Source organism: Apodemus sylvaticus, chromosome 17 (genome assembly GCF_947179515.1).
Source record: "Apodemus sylvaticus chromosome 17, mApoSyl1.1, whole genome shotgun sequence".
Lineage (NCBI taxonomy): Eukaryota > Metazoa > Chordata > Mammalia > Rodentia > Muridae > Apodemus > Apodemus sylvaticus.
In genome coordinates this window covers 60,925,415-60,942,473 of record NC_067488.1, presented here as the reverse complement: position 1 = coordinate 60,942,473, position 17,059 = coordinate 60,925,415, and the positions used below count along the sequence as shown (strand labels likewise).

The window sequence follows — 17,059 nt, the reverse complement described above, 5'->3', positions numbered from 1 at the left end:
AGGATGGGAAAGAAGGATAGAAAATCACCTTGGTTGCTGAAAGTGAAGAATTCCAACACAACTAGCACTTGCCCAAGGCCTTGGTCCTTTCCCAGCTTTCTAGGGGTATCTGCAGGGCCCCTCTTTGTGCTAAGCTAATAGTCTCTAGATTGATCTTATGAAACCACACACACACACACACACACACACACACACACATGTATGCATTGTTAAAATGTATTCTCTCATACATTACATCAGACCAGTTTCCCCCTCCTACTCCCTCCTCACATCTCCCCTATCCCAGATCAACTCCTCTGTTTCCCTTAAAAAAAAATTACGTAGGCCTTCCAGGAATATCCATTTAAAATGGGCCTAACAAGTTACAATAAACTTATATGAGGGCACAAACTCTCCTATCACAGCTAGAAGTGTCAACCCAGCAGTAGGAAGGAAAAAAGTCCTAATCACGGGTAAAAGAGTAAGAAACACACTCCCACTCCCATTGCTGGAAATCCCACCAGAACACCAAGCTACACAACCATAAGGTTGAGCAGAAGACCTAGCCCAGATACATAGAGGTCCCTGTTTGTTGCTTCAGTTTCTGTGAGCAGAAAATTGGAAATTGATCTACTTCAAGACCCAGCTATAACAACCACTCTTGTGCATATTCCCAAAGGGCACATCAGTCTATCACTTGCTTAACCATGTTCGTTACAGCTTTAGTCATAATAGCCAGAAGCTGGAAACAACCTAGATGTCCCTCAATCAAAGAATGGATAAAGAAATGTAGTACATGTAAACAATGGAGTATTACTAAGCTGTTAAAAACAATGATATCATGAAATTTGCAGGCAAACAGTCATAGAAAAGATCATCCTGAGTGAGATAAAACAGACCCAGAAAGATAAACATGGTATATACTTACTTACAAGTGGATATTGGCTATCAAGCAAAGGGCAATCATGCTACAATCAAGAGAAGCTAAGTAACAGGAAGGGCTCAAGGGTAGATGTATGGATCTCCTGGGAAGAACTAATAGAATAGATTTTGTGGGTGTGGATGAGAGCAAGAGGATTTGGGCAGCACAGTGTGTATGTGTGTGGTGTGTGTGTGTGTGGGTGTGTGTGTGTGAGAGAGAGAGAGAGAAAGAGAGAGAGAGAGAGAGAGAGAGAGAGTGTGTGTGTGTGTGTACTGGGGTGATTACTGGAATTAGATAGGAAAACTGGGGGCAATGTGGAAACCTAGTGCAGTGGAAGTTCTCTGGAATCCATGAGTGAGTGACCCTAGTGAAGTCTCCTAGTAATGGGAGATACAGATCCTGTTCTCACCATGTTCTATAACCCGGCAAGTCTCCAGTAGTGTGATTAGGACATCAACCCAGCTAGAAAAACTCAGACCTACAATCTTGTCCTTCCTACAGGACATGCTGGAGCGATGGTGGTTCGGAACTTGTAGAAGTGCCCAACTCATGACTGGCCCAACTTGTGGCCCAAGCCAGGAGAGGAAACCCATATTTGACACTGCCTGGATGACCAGGATTCAGAGGCAGGGCAAACCAACCCAGAGACCTGGATAGAACCAAACATGACTACCTAACCCAATTGTCACCAAAGGGGAGTCATCCAGCAAGTGCTGGGAACATGCGCAGAGACCCACAGCCAACACTAGGCAAAGCCAGGGGAATCCCACCTAATGGGGAGGAAGGATTGTTGGAGCTAGAAAGGTGGAGAACACTACAAGAACACAGTCCACACCATCAACTGAGCAGGGCTCATCCCACTATATTCTTATCCAAGGCACCTCTGGATCCATCCTCTGTTCTTACTTCACAAAAAGAGAAAGGGAAAATTTTGTTTTTTTCAGATGCACTTCCAGATGTAACTTGAGAGCCATCAACATGGTGTCTATGTTGCTATTAGGACAATTTTTGATTGTTCTATGAGAACCCTACACAGATGATCAAAGTTGTCATTTAATTTCCTCTAAGTGCTCTTTTCTATATTTCTAATAAACACAGACTCTGACATATAAGGTCTGTCTTAAAATTCTTTTTGACCTCAAAGCCAAGGATCTGGTTTGATTTGAGTTTAGGTGTCTGAAAGACTGAGGGGAAGCCTAAGACTGCTGAAGGCAAAGAATGGTGCTTTGGCTCTGTCTCCCACTCTTGACACTAGGAAAATTATTTTCATCAAATTTTAAGGATAATAAAAATCACTATCTCCTCAAAACCCATAAGTTTTATTTCCTTAAAAATAAATAACAGCTGTCTCTACTGTGATCCTAGCACTTAGGAGGCTAATAGTGATGGATCGTTAGTTTGAGGTCATCCTTCACCACCTAATAAATTTCAGGGTAGCCTGGGCTATAAGAGATCCTGTATCAGACAAACAAGTGACCTAGAGAAATAATAAATGCAATAGAATAGTCTTTGGGTAGATCCTTAACAAGACCAGCAGAGACTGGATGAAAGGATCAGATACATCTTCAGTTGAATAGCAACTCACAAGTGCCCATTGAGTGAAGGTCATTGAGGTGGAGGTTTGAGAAAAAAAAATGAATGTTAGGAAATGGACTACTGCCAGTAAAAAATCGTGTCTATGCTTGTGGGAAAGATCTCAATTTCCATATTTGCTCTGAAAGAGAGAAACATGGTCTTTGTGCCAAGAGCTCAAAGCTGCTGTTCTCTTTTTTATATATTTATAAACATCATAGAATATCTGGACACTATTTTCCTAAAATTGAGGAGAGAAGCACAGGATTTACTGGATTCAGTATTGTGCTGGATACTCAAAAGAGCCATTGTTTATTAATTTTGAGAAATGCTGTGAATCAGTTATTAAACACAGCTGTATTAACTCAACCTAATGCTAACTGGCAAGCGAGAAAGTTGTGTTAAAGACAAAAGGCAGACATTTAACGTGCTACTTTTTAAATTTCTTACTACACTTTACTATTATTGCTAGCACTTAAGTTTCTTTGGTTGTATTGTAGTCAGGTGAGAGAAAAATCAACTACCTCTCCCAATTCTACGTTAAGTAGAGTTGATTTAAACCTTGCTGTCACACTGTTTCTATTACCAGCGATGCAACATTTACAGGTTTATGAGCATTACTACTACCAAAACTAGGCTAAATCTTACAAAATTTTATTTAAAAATAAGGCTGTTCTTAGTATATACCATGTATTTATTAATATTACCAGATGGAGAGGTCAAAAGAAGATATTCCTTCACCTTCTTATTTCACATGAAAAATTTCATGATAAAAATGCATGTAGATTTTGGTCACATAATTTATGGAAAACGCACGAAGGATTTTCCTTACCTCCTAGACAGGATGTTAAGGAGATTAGCAGGAGATGACTGACCAGCAATGACATCTTCATCTTGTTGAATGAAGAGTCAGTTTCCAAAGGTAATGAATGCTTTATGGCAGTTGAGTGCTATGAAGGACCTGTATAGAGAAAAGACAGGACAATAAATTAGAAGGGGGGGGGGGAATAAGAAAAGAAATGGAAGACAGGAAGACAAAATGGGAACATCAAAGAGGAATGGGGGAGAGAGGACAAGAGAGAAGGACAAATGTCCAGTAATTAGAGACAGTGACATTATTAACATATGTTTCAGTTTTCTGATGTCAACTGATTTTAATATATTTGTAATGAGAGGAGTCACATTCCATGGCCTTGGTGGCCTCCCAGCATGCGCATGGTGGTCAAGACATGCCACTCTGGTGGCAAATAGCCAGGTTTCTTTTCTTCTTTAACATGATGTATACCATTATCTACTGAAATTGGTAGATTGTCAAAATTTTAATAGATTAAGTTAATAGACAATACTTAGTTGGAGCATAGATCAAAAGATCAATTTAAATGCAATCGAATGTGTGAGGACCTCTCTGAGGCCACAGAAAAAAAGGATGGGATTATTGAGAGCTTTCAGAAACGTGGAGAATATCACAGCCAGGCAGCCTTCTAGTATTTTGTAGAAAACATTTGCCAGAAATGCCCAGTGCCTTTGTCTGTCTGTCTGTCTGTCTGTCTAAACAGGGTCTTGCTGCACAGCTGGGACAAGATTCAATGTAACCATTCCTAATCACTCCTCTCGCCATTTTCATCTTTGATTTACACATTAAATGCGGGTTTTTTATTACTGTACAATATCTCCCACCATCACTGTCAGCACAGGTGAAGATAGGTTTGTTATGATCATATTTTGAAAAACTGGGGCTCCCTCTTTAAAACTCAGGAGAAACCACTTCCTAAACTTAGCTGCAAAGCCATGTAACAATCTTGTTAAAAGATTGCTTGCTTTTTCCAAGAGACTTATGACCATAGAGTTACACTGTTAGGATTTCATCCAGCAGTTTGGAGCAGCCTGGTGGCAGTGCGGGGCACATAACTAGTGCTTCATTATTATCTCTGTGGTGAATTGTCTCTGCATAGGCAAGAGATATGAAAAATCTAAAGTAACGCAGAGTAGCTGCTCTTAAGACACTCTAGTCAGTGGAAAACAGACACGCACATGATGATTCAGTGTAATGACATAAGTTGAGATTTGCATGATATTCAACTTGAGAGGAAAGGGTTATCTTCCTTGAGATCATTGTAAACACAACACTGCGGCAGTGTTAGCAAAATGTGAAGATGGAGAATTCTATAGCAGAAGCCTGTGATCTAAGATTTGCTGACTGTAATTCAAACATTTCTGTTGAACTCTAGGAAAACAACGTATCCTAGAGAATTACAGAGATACCCAGAATAGGAGTTTCAACTTGAGAAGATATATCATGTTTTTCAAAGATTTGCAAATAGTGTTATGGGATGTTGGACAGGAAGAAAGGCAAGGAAGGGGTATCTGCAGCCATACCTCAGCACATCATTTGGGACACATGCATATTCTCTCAGCTACTCTGTTACACCTGGCTTGATGCTGACCCATGGCATATGAGATTCTTCTCATATAGCAATTGATGCCTCCTAAGTCAGAGACTCCCTCAGAGCGATATGAATCCCAGTAAGTTGACAAGTTAATATCTTTTGACACAAATAGCTTTGTGAATGGTCCGTGAGCTCCTGACAAGTGTCTTGGTTAATGGCCCATAATGCCACGTTGAAGGAGACAACAGTCATTCCCTTTATTCAGACAAGTGGAAAGTCCTCCTGCACTGAGGAGAAGCATCCTGCTTTACAACCTAAAGGGGAGCAGCCTAAAGCCAGAAGGAGAAAAGAAACACAGTGGACTAGAAGACATGATAGGAAAATGGGAGGAGCTGGGGAGATGGCTCTGTGGTTAAGAGTACTAACTGCTCTTCCAGATGACGCTGGGTTCAATTCCCAGCATCCCCATGGTGGCTCACAGCTATCTATAACAGTTCCAGGGGACCAGACACCTTCACACAGACATATATGTAAGCAAGGCATTAATGCACTTAAAATAAAAATAAAAGAAAAAAAGGCAAATGGGAAGAATAGCTATACTGAGGTACGTACAAGACTCCCTCGGCCCCTTCCCTTATGCCTTTGCTTGAAGACTCTGTTAAGCTGTTCTGTGAATTTTCTCAGAAAGCCTAACCTCTCTTTTACTTCACAGTGAGGTCCCCAGCTATGTTATAGTTGATGCACTCCAGTGCTGAGCTTGACACTTTTCTAGCTTCTCCAATAATGGTCTCAAAACATGTCTACAATGGTAAGATTTAGTTGTCAGCTTCAAACACATCTAGCATAACCTGGAAAGATTCTCAGTGAGAGATTGTTTAGATCAGGTTGGCCTGTGAGTGATAGGTTGTCCCGCTTACATTTAGAGAAGTGGGGAAACGTGTCCACTATGTGCAGCACTATTCTCTGGCCTTGCACCCTAGAGTATAAAACTGTAGGAAGAAGGAAGGGCACCGATACATGTCCTGGGGCTATGATATGAGGTGCTAGTTTAAGTTCTTGCTGCCTTGATTCCCTTGCTATGATGCAATGTCACCTGGAATTGTGAGTGAAAGCTCTCATCCTGTAAAGTTTCTCTCTGTGTGTGTATGCATGTGTATACATATGTATGCGTATGCATGTGTGCATGTGCAAGTGCATGTGTGGGTGTGGGTGTGTTTGTGTGTATTTTATCAGAGCAACAGAAAGTAAACTAAAATGTCTTTTCGATCACCAAAACTTGAGGTCATTGGCTTTAGGACCAGAATACTGTGATAATGGGATTCCTACATGATGTTGCCAAGACACATCTAATTGTGAAAGTACTTTCAAGAGAGATAGTTGAGATATACAAACCTAAAACAAATTTTTTGTGAGGCCTGTGAAGATTTCACCTACAACATAAGATATATTTCAATCATAAACTACTGTGTTTCTATTCATTTGAAGTTTTTAAGTCTTGAAATAATAAAATCTCCCTTGAAAAATATACTGAGGTTGGCTACAAATTTAAAATTCATGCCTTTATATTAACAGAAAACTTATTGAAAGAAAAGGATCTGAGATTTGTGGTGTGCTAAATGTATGTCTTACAATAAAGGCACATTGTACTGAGAAAAAAATAAGTTCATCATAACCAGCAGGTGGTGAACTGGAAGGCCTGGAACTGAAGGACCCTTATTACACTGGTCAGAGGAATGGGATCTAAGTCAAACCTCTGACCCTGGGTAAAGATGTCACATCCTGAATTGCCTGGAAGTGAGAAGGAGCTATCCCCTTCTCTACAGGGTAGAGTCTGTGGCAAATAATGAACTAGCAACTAGCATTAGACGTGTAGAGAGTGACTCAATCAAAAGGCTAGAACACAGGAAAAGGAAAGGTGGAGAGAGTGGGTGAAGATGAACATGACACTTGATCACTCCTCTGATACAATCAGTAACTCGTGATTGTTCCCTGAAGGGTTGGGGCATATGCATGGAATGGCTAGTCTCAGTGTTAATTTAGTTCCTTTTGTATGTCCTAGAAAATCACTAAACTAAGAAGTGAAATAGTATTCCTCCTTATGAACCCTCTCCTTTTAGAAGCTCTTTTTCATTTTTTCTTTAACAAATCTGTTAGTTCTGCCCAATGCTGTGAGACACTGGACTTGAAAGCCACTGGCTCTCAGGAGGCCATTCTACTCACTTCCAGACTTTTGACATCGCAGCCAACCAAGTTAAGCTACCAACAGCAGAGCAAAGCCTTGCTACTCTCAAAGAATTCACATCATTGGGTCTGTAGTAGATAACTGTGTACATTTCATTCCAGGACCCTAAACCTTACAAGATTACTGACAAGCAAGAAACTTTCTGAGAAAGGGCAAGGCAGTGGCTCTTTCTATAATGGAATTGTTAGAATGGATTCTGACAACCTGTGCAAGCTATGGTTGGTCAGCCATTCTCAATAGGCCAACTAAAGACACCACTGGTAGTAGTGAAATGGGAGAGCGGAGATTCCCTAGATATAGCCACTTTGGGAAGAGGAACAAGACGGTCTAGTGAATCCCTCTCTCAAGTCCATCCACGGTTTTATTTTATGAGATTTGAGTTAAACTAAACGGTAATAATTAAACATAGCTAAGCAATCCTTGTCACATATGGTGTTAGCCCATCCTTGTCTAGAAACCAGTGTCTCTTACACGGTCTCAGCCACTTCCTCTCTCAGCTTCAGTCTCCTATGGAAATTGCAATAACTTAGGGAGCATTTTCCCAATAGTCTAGCAGCTAAAAAGGAGGGGTACCAATGTATCACTAGAATATCTTTACTTCTGCCAGGATGCTTTTGCTTATATAAGCAAACGGGTCTGCCAAACACTCCAGTAGGAAGACACACTCCCTCAAGATAATCTGTATTCTGCATGTGTCTTAGTCAGGGTTTCTCTTCCTGCACAAACATCATGACCAAGAAGGAAGTTGGGGAGGAAAGGGTTTATTCAGCTTACACCTTCCACATTGCTGTTCATCACCAAAGGAAGTCAGGACTGGAACTCAAGCAGGAGCTGATGCAGAGGCCATGGAGGGATGTTTCTTACTGGCTTGCTTCCCATGGCTTGCTCAGCTTGCTTTCTTACAGAACTCAAGACCACCAGCCCAGAGATGGCACCACCCACAAGGTGCTAGGCCCTCCCCCTTGATCACTAATTGAGAAAATGCCCCACAGCTGGATTTCATGGAGGCACTTCCCCAACTGAAGGTCCTTCCTCTGTGATAACTCCAGCCTGTGTCAAGTTGATACACAAAACCAGCCGGTACAGCATGCTTTAGAAAGTATATAGCATCTTCCTAAAATATGCATTCGCATCATTGTTCTTTTGGTCATGCTCTACTCTCATCCTTGAAAAAGCCCTAGTATCTGGATAAAACAACGACAACAGCAGCAGCAGCAACAGCAACCTTTCTCTCTTCTCTATAATCTACAGTAAACTCTGTGTTTCATCTACATTCTTATGGCAGAGATGAGAAACACTGTGTTGCCATGGGGAGTGTAGAATAGGACTTTCATAGCCATAGGTCCATCTGGACAGCAATGATGTTGTTCATGCACTCTTCATTGCTTGTCTGATTATATATAAATGAACACCTGAGTGTATACCTGTATGCTAAGCACCTTCACAGACCTAAAATTTAACTTTAATAAGGATAGGCTCATAACAATAAATAGTAAGATATGTCTCTTCTTGAGGTTTGGGGCTTTGTTAGAGATTCTTGTGGCTTGGAAATGTAATCTTGAAGAGGCTTTGTGCTTTACAAGTATTTTAAGATTTTAGAGATGAAGTTGCTTGAAGTCTGTCTCTGAGTTTGAACATTAGCACTCGTCAGATCAAAATTTTGTCACTGTTCATGCCTCTCTGTGGTATACCATGCCATTCTCGCTTTACTTTAAAACGCTGCCACTTCAACAGCGATTAATCACCAACTAGGCAGCATGTAATTTATCCCATTAAATGGGATCTTGCTGGTTGGATGTAAAAGCATCTTTGACATCTCGACCATGCATTTGCTTTTACCAGTGATTTACTCTATTGTGTTGGCTGCTCTCCTGTCAGATTTGAGTCTCTGATCGCATCCCCCAGCAGCACAGCGCAGCTAATCTTCTTCTCTTAAGGAAACTGCTCTAAGCATTTCTCTCATGAAGATGCACCACAGGACTCATCAGAGTCAGCTATACATCTCCATGGGCCTCACGGTGATACAAAATGAAGCAGGACAGGGAAGAAAGCATCATCTCACACAGATTACCAGGTACAGAGGCAGCCTCATTTCAGAGTCGGCTACCCTAACCACCTTCGCTTGTTCAAAATTAGGAAACATAAATTGGTACCAAAAATGCAGCAATTTTATTTATATTTATAGGCTGGCTAATGGAAGAGGTAGTAGCCACCATACAATTTATAAAAAGGGAAGACAAAGACTAGAATGTATCCAAAGTTTGAGAGACAGGCTAATCAGTGTTTTCTTTGGAAGGGTCCTTGGGCTCTAGGTTGCTTCCCCTTTCCAGTTTGTAAACACTTTTTCACTCAAGTTCAGGTGGAGGAAAACGGGAATCTAAAAGGTTTCACATTAAGAAAGGGAAAAGAATTGCCACCCATTTCTGGTCTGTGAAGGTTCTTTGTCTTTCCCTGTCTCCTTGATGAGTTTAAAGCTGTAGCACTTTGTGTCTTTTCTTCAGAGGTCATCTCAAGCCCAAGACTTTGGCATTCTTGAATGCCAGGGTCACAAAACCACTGGTAATATTAGGGTTAGGATATGTAAGTGTGGCCTAGGAGTAGGTCAGGCACTGAGAGCTCTAGGCTGCATAGCAACAAAACCAATGGCAGCAAAAATGACTGTGAACCTGACTGAGGGCCTCACGTTAGAGGCACATGCAACAAACAAATGTGGCAGAGAGTAAGTCTAAATAAACAACCCAGAGTCCTAAATGCCCATTGAGTACCCAACCTCACTCCCCAGCTCACTGGCCTACTTCATAGCCCAGAAATGTTTTCTTATGATGTTCCTGTCGCTATTACTATGCACATGTCCCTAATCTAATTCCTTATCTCTGAAAAATAGAAATCAGAAATCCTAATCGGTGTCCTCCGAGTGTACATGGATCTATACCACAATAACCAAGTTCTTTTCAAGGCATTGGTGTGCTGAGTTCCAAGTTCATAAGTTTATTTAAAATAAAGTCATATAAACAACTTGGTTCATATCTGAGGTTAATATTTTATGAATTGGTCATACAAAACTGGTTGTTTCGTAGAATGAAAAATAGGTTTTAAATATTCTTTTACCAGCATTTCTTATTCTGCAGCAACTTAGTATGCTATTGGATTTTATTGTGACCAAATACCTGATTTTAAAAATTGTTATGTAGACTTTATTTTCATTTAAAAACGTGTAAAATTATTCTACTAGACCTTTCTTGTGATGGCAGAAGCCATGCACCTACTTAAGCAAAACTGTTGTACATGATGCCAGAGATCATATACTACCTTTCCAAGTTTTAACTTGGAAACTTAGCAGCCCCTCATGAATTAGCACAGAGGGTCTCCGTGACTGAACTTCTCACACTACCTAGCTGAGCCAAGACAGTGTAAAATCCTAGTAAAAGACTAAAAATACAAAATAAGGAAACGTGTTGAGAGCCACAAGAGATAAACACCAAGTCATCTATAAAGGTGGGGCATTCAGAAACACAGCTGACTTGTCACCAGAAACATCAAAGACAAGAAAAGTTTGAAATTACGTATGTCAAGATTTGAACAACCATAGCTGTCACCCCAGACTACTACATACTGCAAAACTCTCATGCCTGAGGGAGATAGTAAAATGTTCCGTGAGGAAAACAGATGAAAGGAATTTATGACCAGAAACTGGACTTACAGAGTATCCTGAAAGAATCTTCTAGACTGATATAAATGACAAGCACATTGAAGAGAACACTGGAAAAAAAATCCAAGACTCCAGAATAGGTTAAACAAACTGGGATTAGGAAAATGACAAAAACAGAAAATAATAAATATTCAACTTTCAATTTTTAATAATAACAATGAATATTCATGGTCTCAATTCTCTAATCAAAAGACAGATGAAAAGATCATATTACAAATCAAAATCTATGTATTTGCTGCATATGAAAAATAAACTTTGCATTCAAAGACAGACACTGCCATGGGGCAAAAGAACTGAAGAAAGAATTCTAAACAAATGAAATGAAGTAACAGCATCACTAGCCTAGTATCTGACCAAAAGACTTATAATAAGGCCAATCTGAGGAGACTAAGAAGGCCAAGCTATTCTAATCAAGGAATTAGTCCAATAAGAAGACATTATCAATGTAAAAAAAGACTGTCAATACTAATATACCCACTTTCATAATATACACGGTTAGACGTGAAGACACAGATTAACCCCTATAAAATATTAAAATATTGTCTGTTCTCACAAATTCATAGGTTACTCTAGCAAAAAAAAATAAAATAAAATAAAAAACAGAAAAGCACATCAATCAAATGATGTCATATAGCCCATGGATTTAACAGACATCTACAGAACATTCCATCCTAAAACTGCAGAATACACATTTTTTCAACAGCTGCTGAAACGTTCTCTAAAATAGTCTGTTTATTGGGAAAGACAGATAGTCTTCACAGATATAGTTCTAAGTGACCAGACCCGAGAAAAAAAAACAAGACAACAACAACAGCAAAGAAACAAAAAACCAAAACAAAGCAAAACCTAGAAATCATCAGCAAGAGAAAGTACAAACATATGCAACTTAAGGAGATTAAAAAAAAAAAAAGAACATGACACATGATTAATGAGGTCATTGAAGAAATCAGAAAATAAATTTTTAAATGCTATTTATTCAATGATAATAAATGTATAAAACATGAAAACCTATGGGATACAATAAAAGCAGTTTGAAGACTACATTTTGTAGTTTTAAGTACCTACAGTAGGGAATCAGAGAAATTTCAAATAAACAAACAAAAAATAAAACAAACAAACAAACAAAACCCAACAACATACCTCATAGGCCTGGGAAAAGAAGAATAAGTCAAACCCCAAACCCTTGTATGGAAAGAATAGGATATAGATTAATGAAATAGAAATTTAAAAAGTACAAAGAGTCAATTAAACAGTCAGTTCCTTGATAGACTAAATGAGATTGAAACAGTAATAAAACATAAATAAAAAAATCAAAAACACTCACACCAACTAGGTTAAAGCAGAGAGAAGGTCAATGCTGAATTCCACAAAACCCTCAACAAACTCTAGTGCTTCTCAAACTATTCTGTAAAATGAGAGAGAGAGAGAGAGAGAGAGAGAGAGGCCAGCCCAGACCCTCTGCATGAAGTCAGTTTTACACAGTTCAAGAGACTAAGGCACAATGATAGAAAATTGCTGACCACTTTTCCCTTATAGACATAGCTGCTAAAATCCCCAACAACATACTTGGAATTAGGATACAGGAACACATTAGAAAGATCAGTCTTTTGATCAAGTTGGCTTCATTCCAAAGATGTATGGATGGTCCAGTGTATAAAAATCAATAAACTTAATACAAGTGTAAATCAAGTGAATGAAAGAAATCACATAATTAGCTCAATACTTGCAGAAACGCCTTTAAACAAAATCTGTCACTCTTTTATGAGTTCATAACCTACTGAAGAAACTGAGTGCCTAAGAACAGTTCTCAGAAGAACAAGAGTATACGTGACTAACCTACTGCCAACATTTTACTAAATGGAGACAAAACCCTAAAGCAATTCCACAAAATTGGGAACAGGATACAGGTATCTACATTAGCACTCATTCAATATAGTGTTGGGTGCCTTACCTAGAGCATTAAGACAAGAGACGAAAACAAACAAGCAAACAAAAAGATTTAAAGATAAAAGGAAGTAGTCAAAGTATCTTTATTGGTGGGTGGCATGATTATGTGCATGAGGCGAGAGATTTTACTAGAATTCCTTTGGAGGTAGTAAACATTTATGACAAAGCAACAGCCTCCACAGTTAGCTTTTAAAAATCAGTAGTCTCCTATAAACCAACAAATATAGAGAGGATGAAATCATTCCTAATATTGTCATTTGAGAAATCTGGCCCACATCTGGACAGTCACTTCAGCGATGGTACCATCTTGCTTTTGAGCTCTCTGCTCTGGAGCGACATTTTCCAAATAAATTAATCAAAACAAGTCATCACATCATTAGTAAGCACTTAATGACTAACAGTCATTTGCACAGAGTTTCCATATACTTTCATATCTTACCAGGCTGTTCTATCAAGGTCAATGATTCTTATTTGCACTGAGGGAGAAACAAATCTATTAAGAAGTGTGTCTGTATTTAAAAATAAATAAAAGTATCTTTAGGGATATAGTCACACAGAAAATCAAGCACCTCTATCATCAGCACAATTAGTGAAAGGCTATTAGCAAAGGGGAACTAACTTAACATTTTCTGTGCATTCCTTACGCTAGTGCTTCTGCTCTGGCCTGGGGGACATTGTTATATGGTCTACTTCCAGGAAATAGTAAGGAAGACTGAGGAAAGCGTATTACATGTACACACGGGCTAGTCTAGGTGAGAGATACCGTCACACACTACTGGGGCTGTTTTTAAAGTCCAGGAATCAACATGAACGTCTCCCAGCATTGCTGGCATCTCTCCATCCTCATAAGGTGCCAGCTACCCAGGCTTTGAACTGGGTCTAAATTCCAGTGTCAGAAACCTTCTGTAAGGATAAGCAAAATTCAAATCAGTAAATGAGTAAGCAACAAGTTCTGGAAATGAAATTAGTTTTGGATTGTAAAAATTCTAATCCTTTAGAAAGGGGATATTCGAGATTTAAATGCTAAGCTCAGTAAATCAGTCTTATCTAAATCTTACACTTCTCCAGTCAACCACTGAATTACAATTTTAATGCAGCACATTGTGAATGTTCTTCAGATTCTTGGTGACTCCTTTAAACTCTATCTTTAAGGACTATGACTTTGGTTTAACCTTTTCAATGTGGTACCATCTCTGAAATTTAAACAGCTTCTTGTAGTCAGATATATTTAGCAAAAACATAAGGAAAGCTTTTCTTTTCTAAAAGTAACTGTAGGTAGTATCCTTTTTGCCAGAATAGAAGCTAGTGCGACCCAGCTAGAGGTAGAGCTCCAACAGGGTCCAACGGTGAGAGCCCACCTCTGAAGCATCCTCCCGCCACACCATGGAAAGCATATGGGGAAAGCAACACTCAAACATTGCAGTAAATGGAACAGAGTGTGAAATTAGAGAGTCAGGAATGACTGCAGGAGACATCTGCAGCCTTTGCGACAATACAGGTATTAACTGGATGCTGTCAAGCCTCCTTATTACAAGCAGCTCATAGCTCATGATTTAGGCAAATGGGTGGATAATTAGTAACTCTTTTAGCTTTAAAAACACATCATGGGTACAGAGAAACTTAAACTATACATATCCATTTGGAATATGAACAGGAGAAATCATTTTTTTCTCTGAAAGAAAATAAAACCCATATGTCATAATGGCTTTGCTAGATTCACCCTCACTCACTGCACATTCAAGTGTACACCACTTTCGAGTACTACCATAAGTGCAAAGCACTGATTTTACCCTGCATTTTAGGGATGTGTGCATGTGTGAAAAAGGGTGCAGAAGAGTGTATCTCAAACTATAGCCCTCCCCCCATGGAATGTATATAGCGTCTACCTCATTCACCCTCCCCCATGCAACTTAAATAACATCCACCTCAGATATTTATTTTGTTTGAAACTTTAAAAATTTGAGATGCTAAAGAAAAACAGAGATGGGAATATTAACAAATCAATCAATAGGACTTATTTATTACAGAAATTCCAAATATTTGATTCAATCAAAGAAGGACATGCTAGTTTATCACACAGGGCGTGACACTTATGTCTATTTTATGATCTCTTCTTTCTATTCAACAACAAAAACAAAAACATACTTCATTTCCTTTAAAAATTGCCAGAATCTTGTGCTACGTTGAACATAGAACTGTCAGAAAAAAATAAAGATGACTGCTAAGTGATGTGTACAGCCTGCTTAGTTTCAGTAGGAACTAGGGGTGGGTAGCAGGGAGAAAAACTGATAAACCCTTTACTGTCTGGTTATAAGCAACTGTATGGAGCCAGTTGATGAACAGGAATGCTAAATATGCTAAACTAATGAGGGAATGCACACACTTAGGACACATCTTAGAAAGGACACACACACAGACACACACAGTGCCACATGTGGCTAATCTACATATTATCTTATAAAAAGTGGAGTAATCTGTCTGCATTAGAGACAGCCTGAATAATAAGAATCCTGTAGATTGCCCCAAATACATGTCCACTCACGGAGTAAGAGTGTGAATTCTAATATTTCAGATAAAGTCTAATTGCATGGTCTTACCATTTAATTCTCTATGAAGATACAGGCTGTGCTTGATATAGATCAGGAGAGAAAATATTTCTTAAGCAATAATTCGTATACTTCTCATAATCATGATTCAATGTTTTTCAAAGTGCACCGTAGAAATTATTTATTAATAAGGCAGATCCCTGAGCAATACCCAAGAATAATTAAGAGTTTCTTGGGAATAGCCCTATATCTGCATTTTAATCAGATATCTAGAGAATATTTAAGTATCTCAGAGTTGCAAATTACTGTTGTTGTCAAATAAAGTTTGAAGTTTTTATTACAGAGAAAATATATGGGTAGATCACTGTGTGTATGTATGTTTTGAGGCCATTCCTTGAGCAAATGTGCTCTAAAATTCAAAACTAGTCATATAGTATATATGATAATTATATATATATATATATATAACATATTATCTATCATATAATAATCCAATTCTTAGGATTAGTCTGCACTGTGCTTCATGTTGCCTTCATTTCCTGTGAAAATTGAATATTCCCACTGACTACATCTGATTGACTTTTCCATATTGAAATGAAAAGGGCATTTTGAGCCAAGGATGTCACACACCTTTAATCCTAGCCCCAGGAAGAAAGAGAAAGATGGATTTCTGTGAGCTCAAGGCCAACATGGTCTACAAAGTGAATTCCAGGATAGTCAAGACTGCATAGAGACCTAATCTGAATGAGAGAGAGAGAGAGAGAGAGAGAGAGAGAGAGAGAGAGAGAGAGAGAGACAGAGACAGAGACAGAGACAGAGACGGGGGAGAGAGACAGAGAGAGACAGGGAGACAGAGAGAGACAGAGAGACAGAGAGACAGAGAAGCAGAGAGACAGAGGCAGAGAGAAAAAGAGAAATAGAGAAACAGACAGGGGAGGAAAGGAGAAAGGGAAGGAGCAAGAGAGGGAGGGAGAGAGGGAAAGGAAGGGGGACTAGAAAGGAAGAAGGAAGAAAAGGACATTTATTTTGATATACTGCTTTGACTAATACCTGAGAAATTCTGTTATGTTAGAGTCTCTTGCTAGACTATAATGATCTGACTAAATGTGCTTTCAACTCCTTTTTTGCCTAGGTACCTCAAACTGATCTGGCATAGCTGGGTTACTACAAAGACCCCCTGTGCAGGGATACCAGCCCAGTGAATCAAATCTAACAACCCAGAGCGAGATTTAATAAGCCTAGACAGTAGGATCACTCCGTGCCAGCAAGGCCGAATGATCCAGCTTCTTTCCCCTTTGCTCTCGCAGATGCACACACAAGGACGGACCTGGGAAGAATTACTGCCAGACGAAGAGCTCACTCAACACCGAGACACTAATGACTTCCTGGGATACGCTACTCCCTCCGTATAGCCTTTGTCCTCAGTGGAGACACCCATGTCTAGGAAAAGCTTCAGTCTCTGCTGCCATGCCTGCCCTGAGACCCCATTCTCAACCTTTCTCTCTTGAGCCTCTGCACAGTCTTTGGATGTCAGCCATTGTTGTGTGCCTGTCTCTGTGTCCTGAAGGTGAAATTGCAATCACTGAATACTTCACCGAGACAAAGGTGCATGCTGCTTCACAGTGCCTTCCTACTGTACCCCACACTCTGGGAGCAAGGCTAATGATCCTACAGCTCCTGGCAGCTCTGCTGAGGCTATGAGCCATGATGCAGAAAGACTTACTCCTCCTGAGAGCATGGTATGTCTTCCAACAA

General features: G+C 39.4%; 1 protein-coding gene across 1 annotated transcript in view; it reads right to left on the bottom strand.

The window, feature by feature from the left end:
* Window positions 1–1,494, bottom strand: part of Cntn1 (contactin 1) — a 138,144-nt gene extending 136,650 nt beyond the window's left edge. The window contains exon 1 of the mRNA XM_052160364.1: window positions 1,311–1,494. Coding sequence (XP_052016324.1) covers window positions 1,311–1,494 — 184 coding nt within the window. The remainder of the gene's footprint in view (window positions 1–1,310) is intronic.
* Window positions 1,495–17,059: the final 15,565 nt, after the last annotated feature.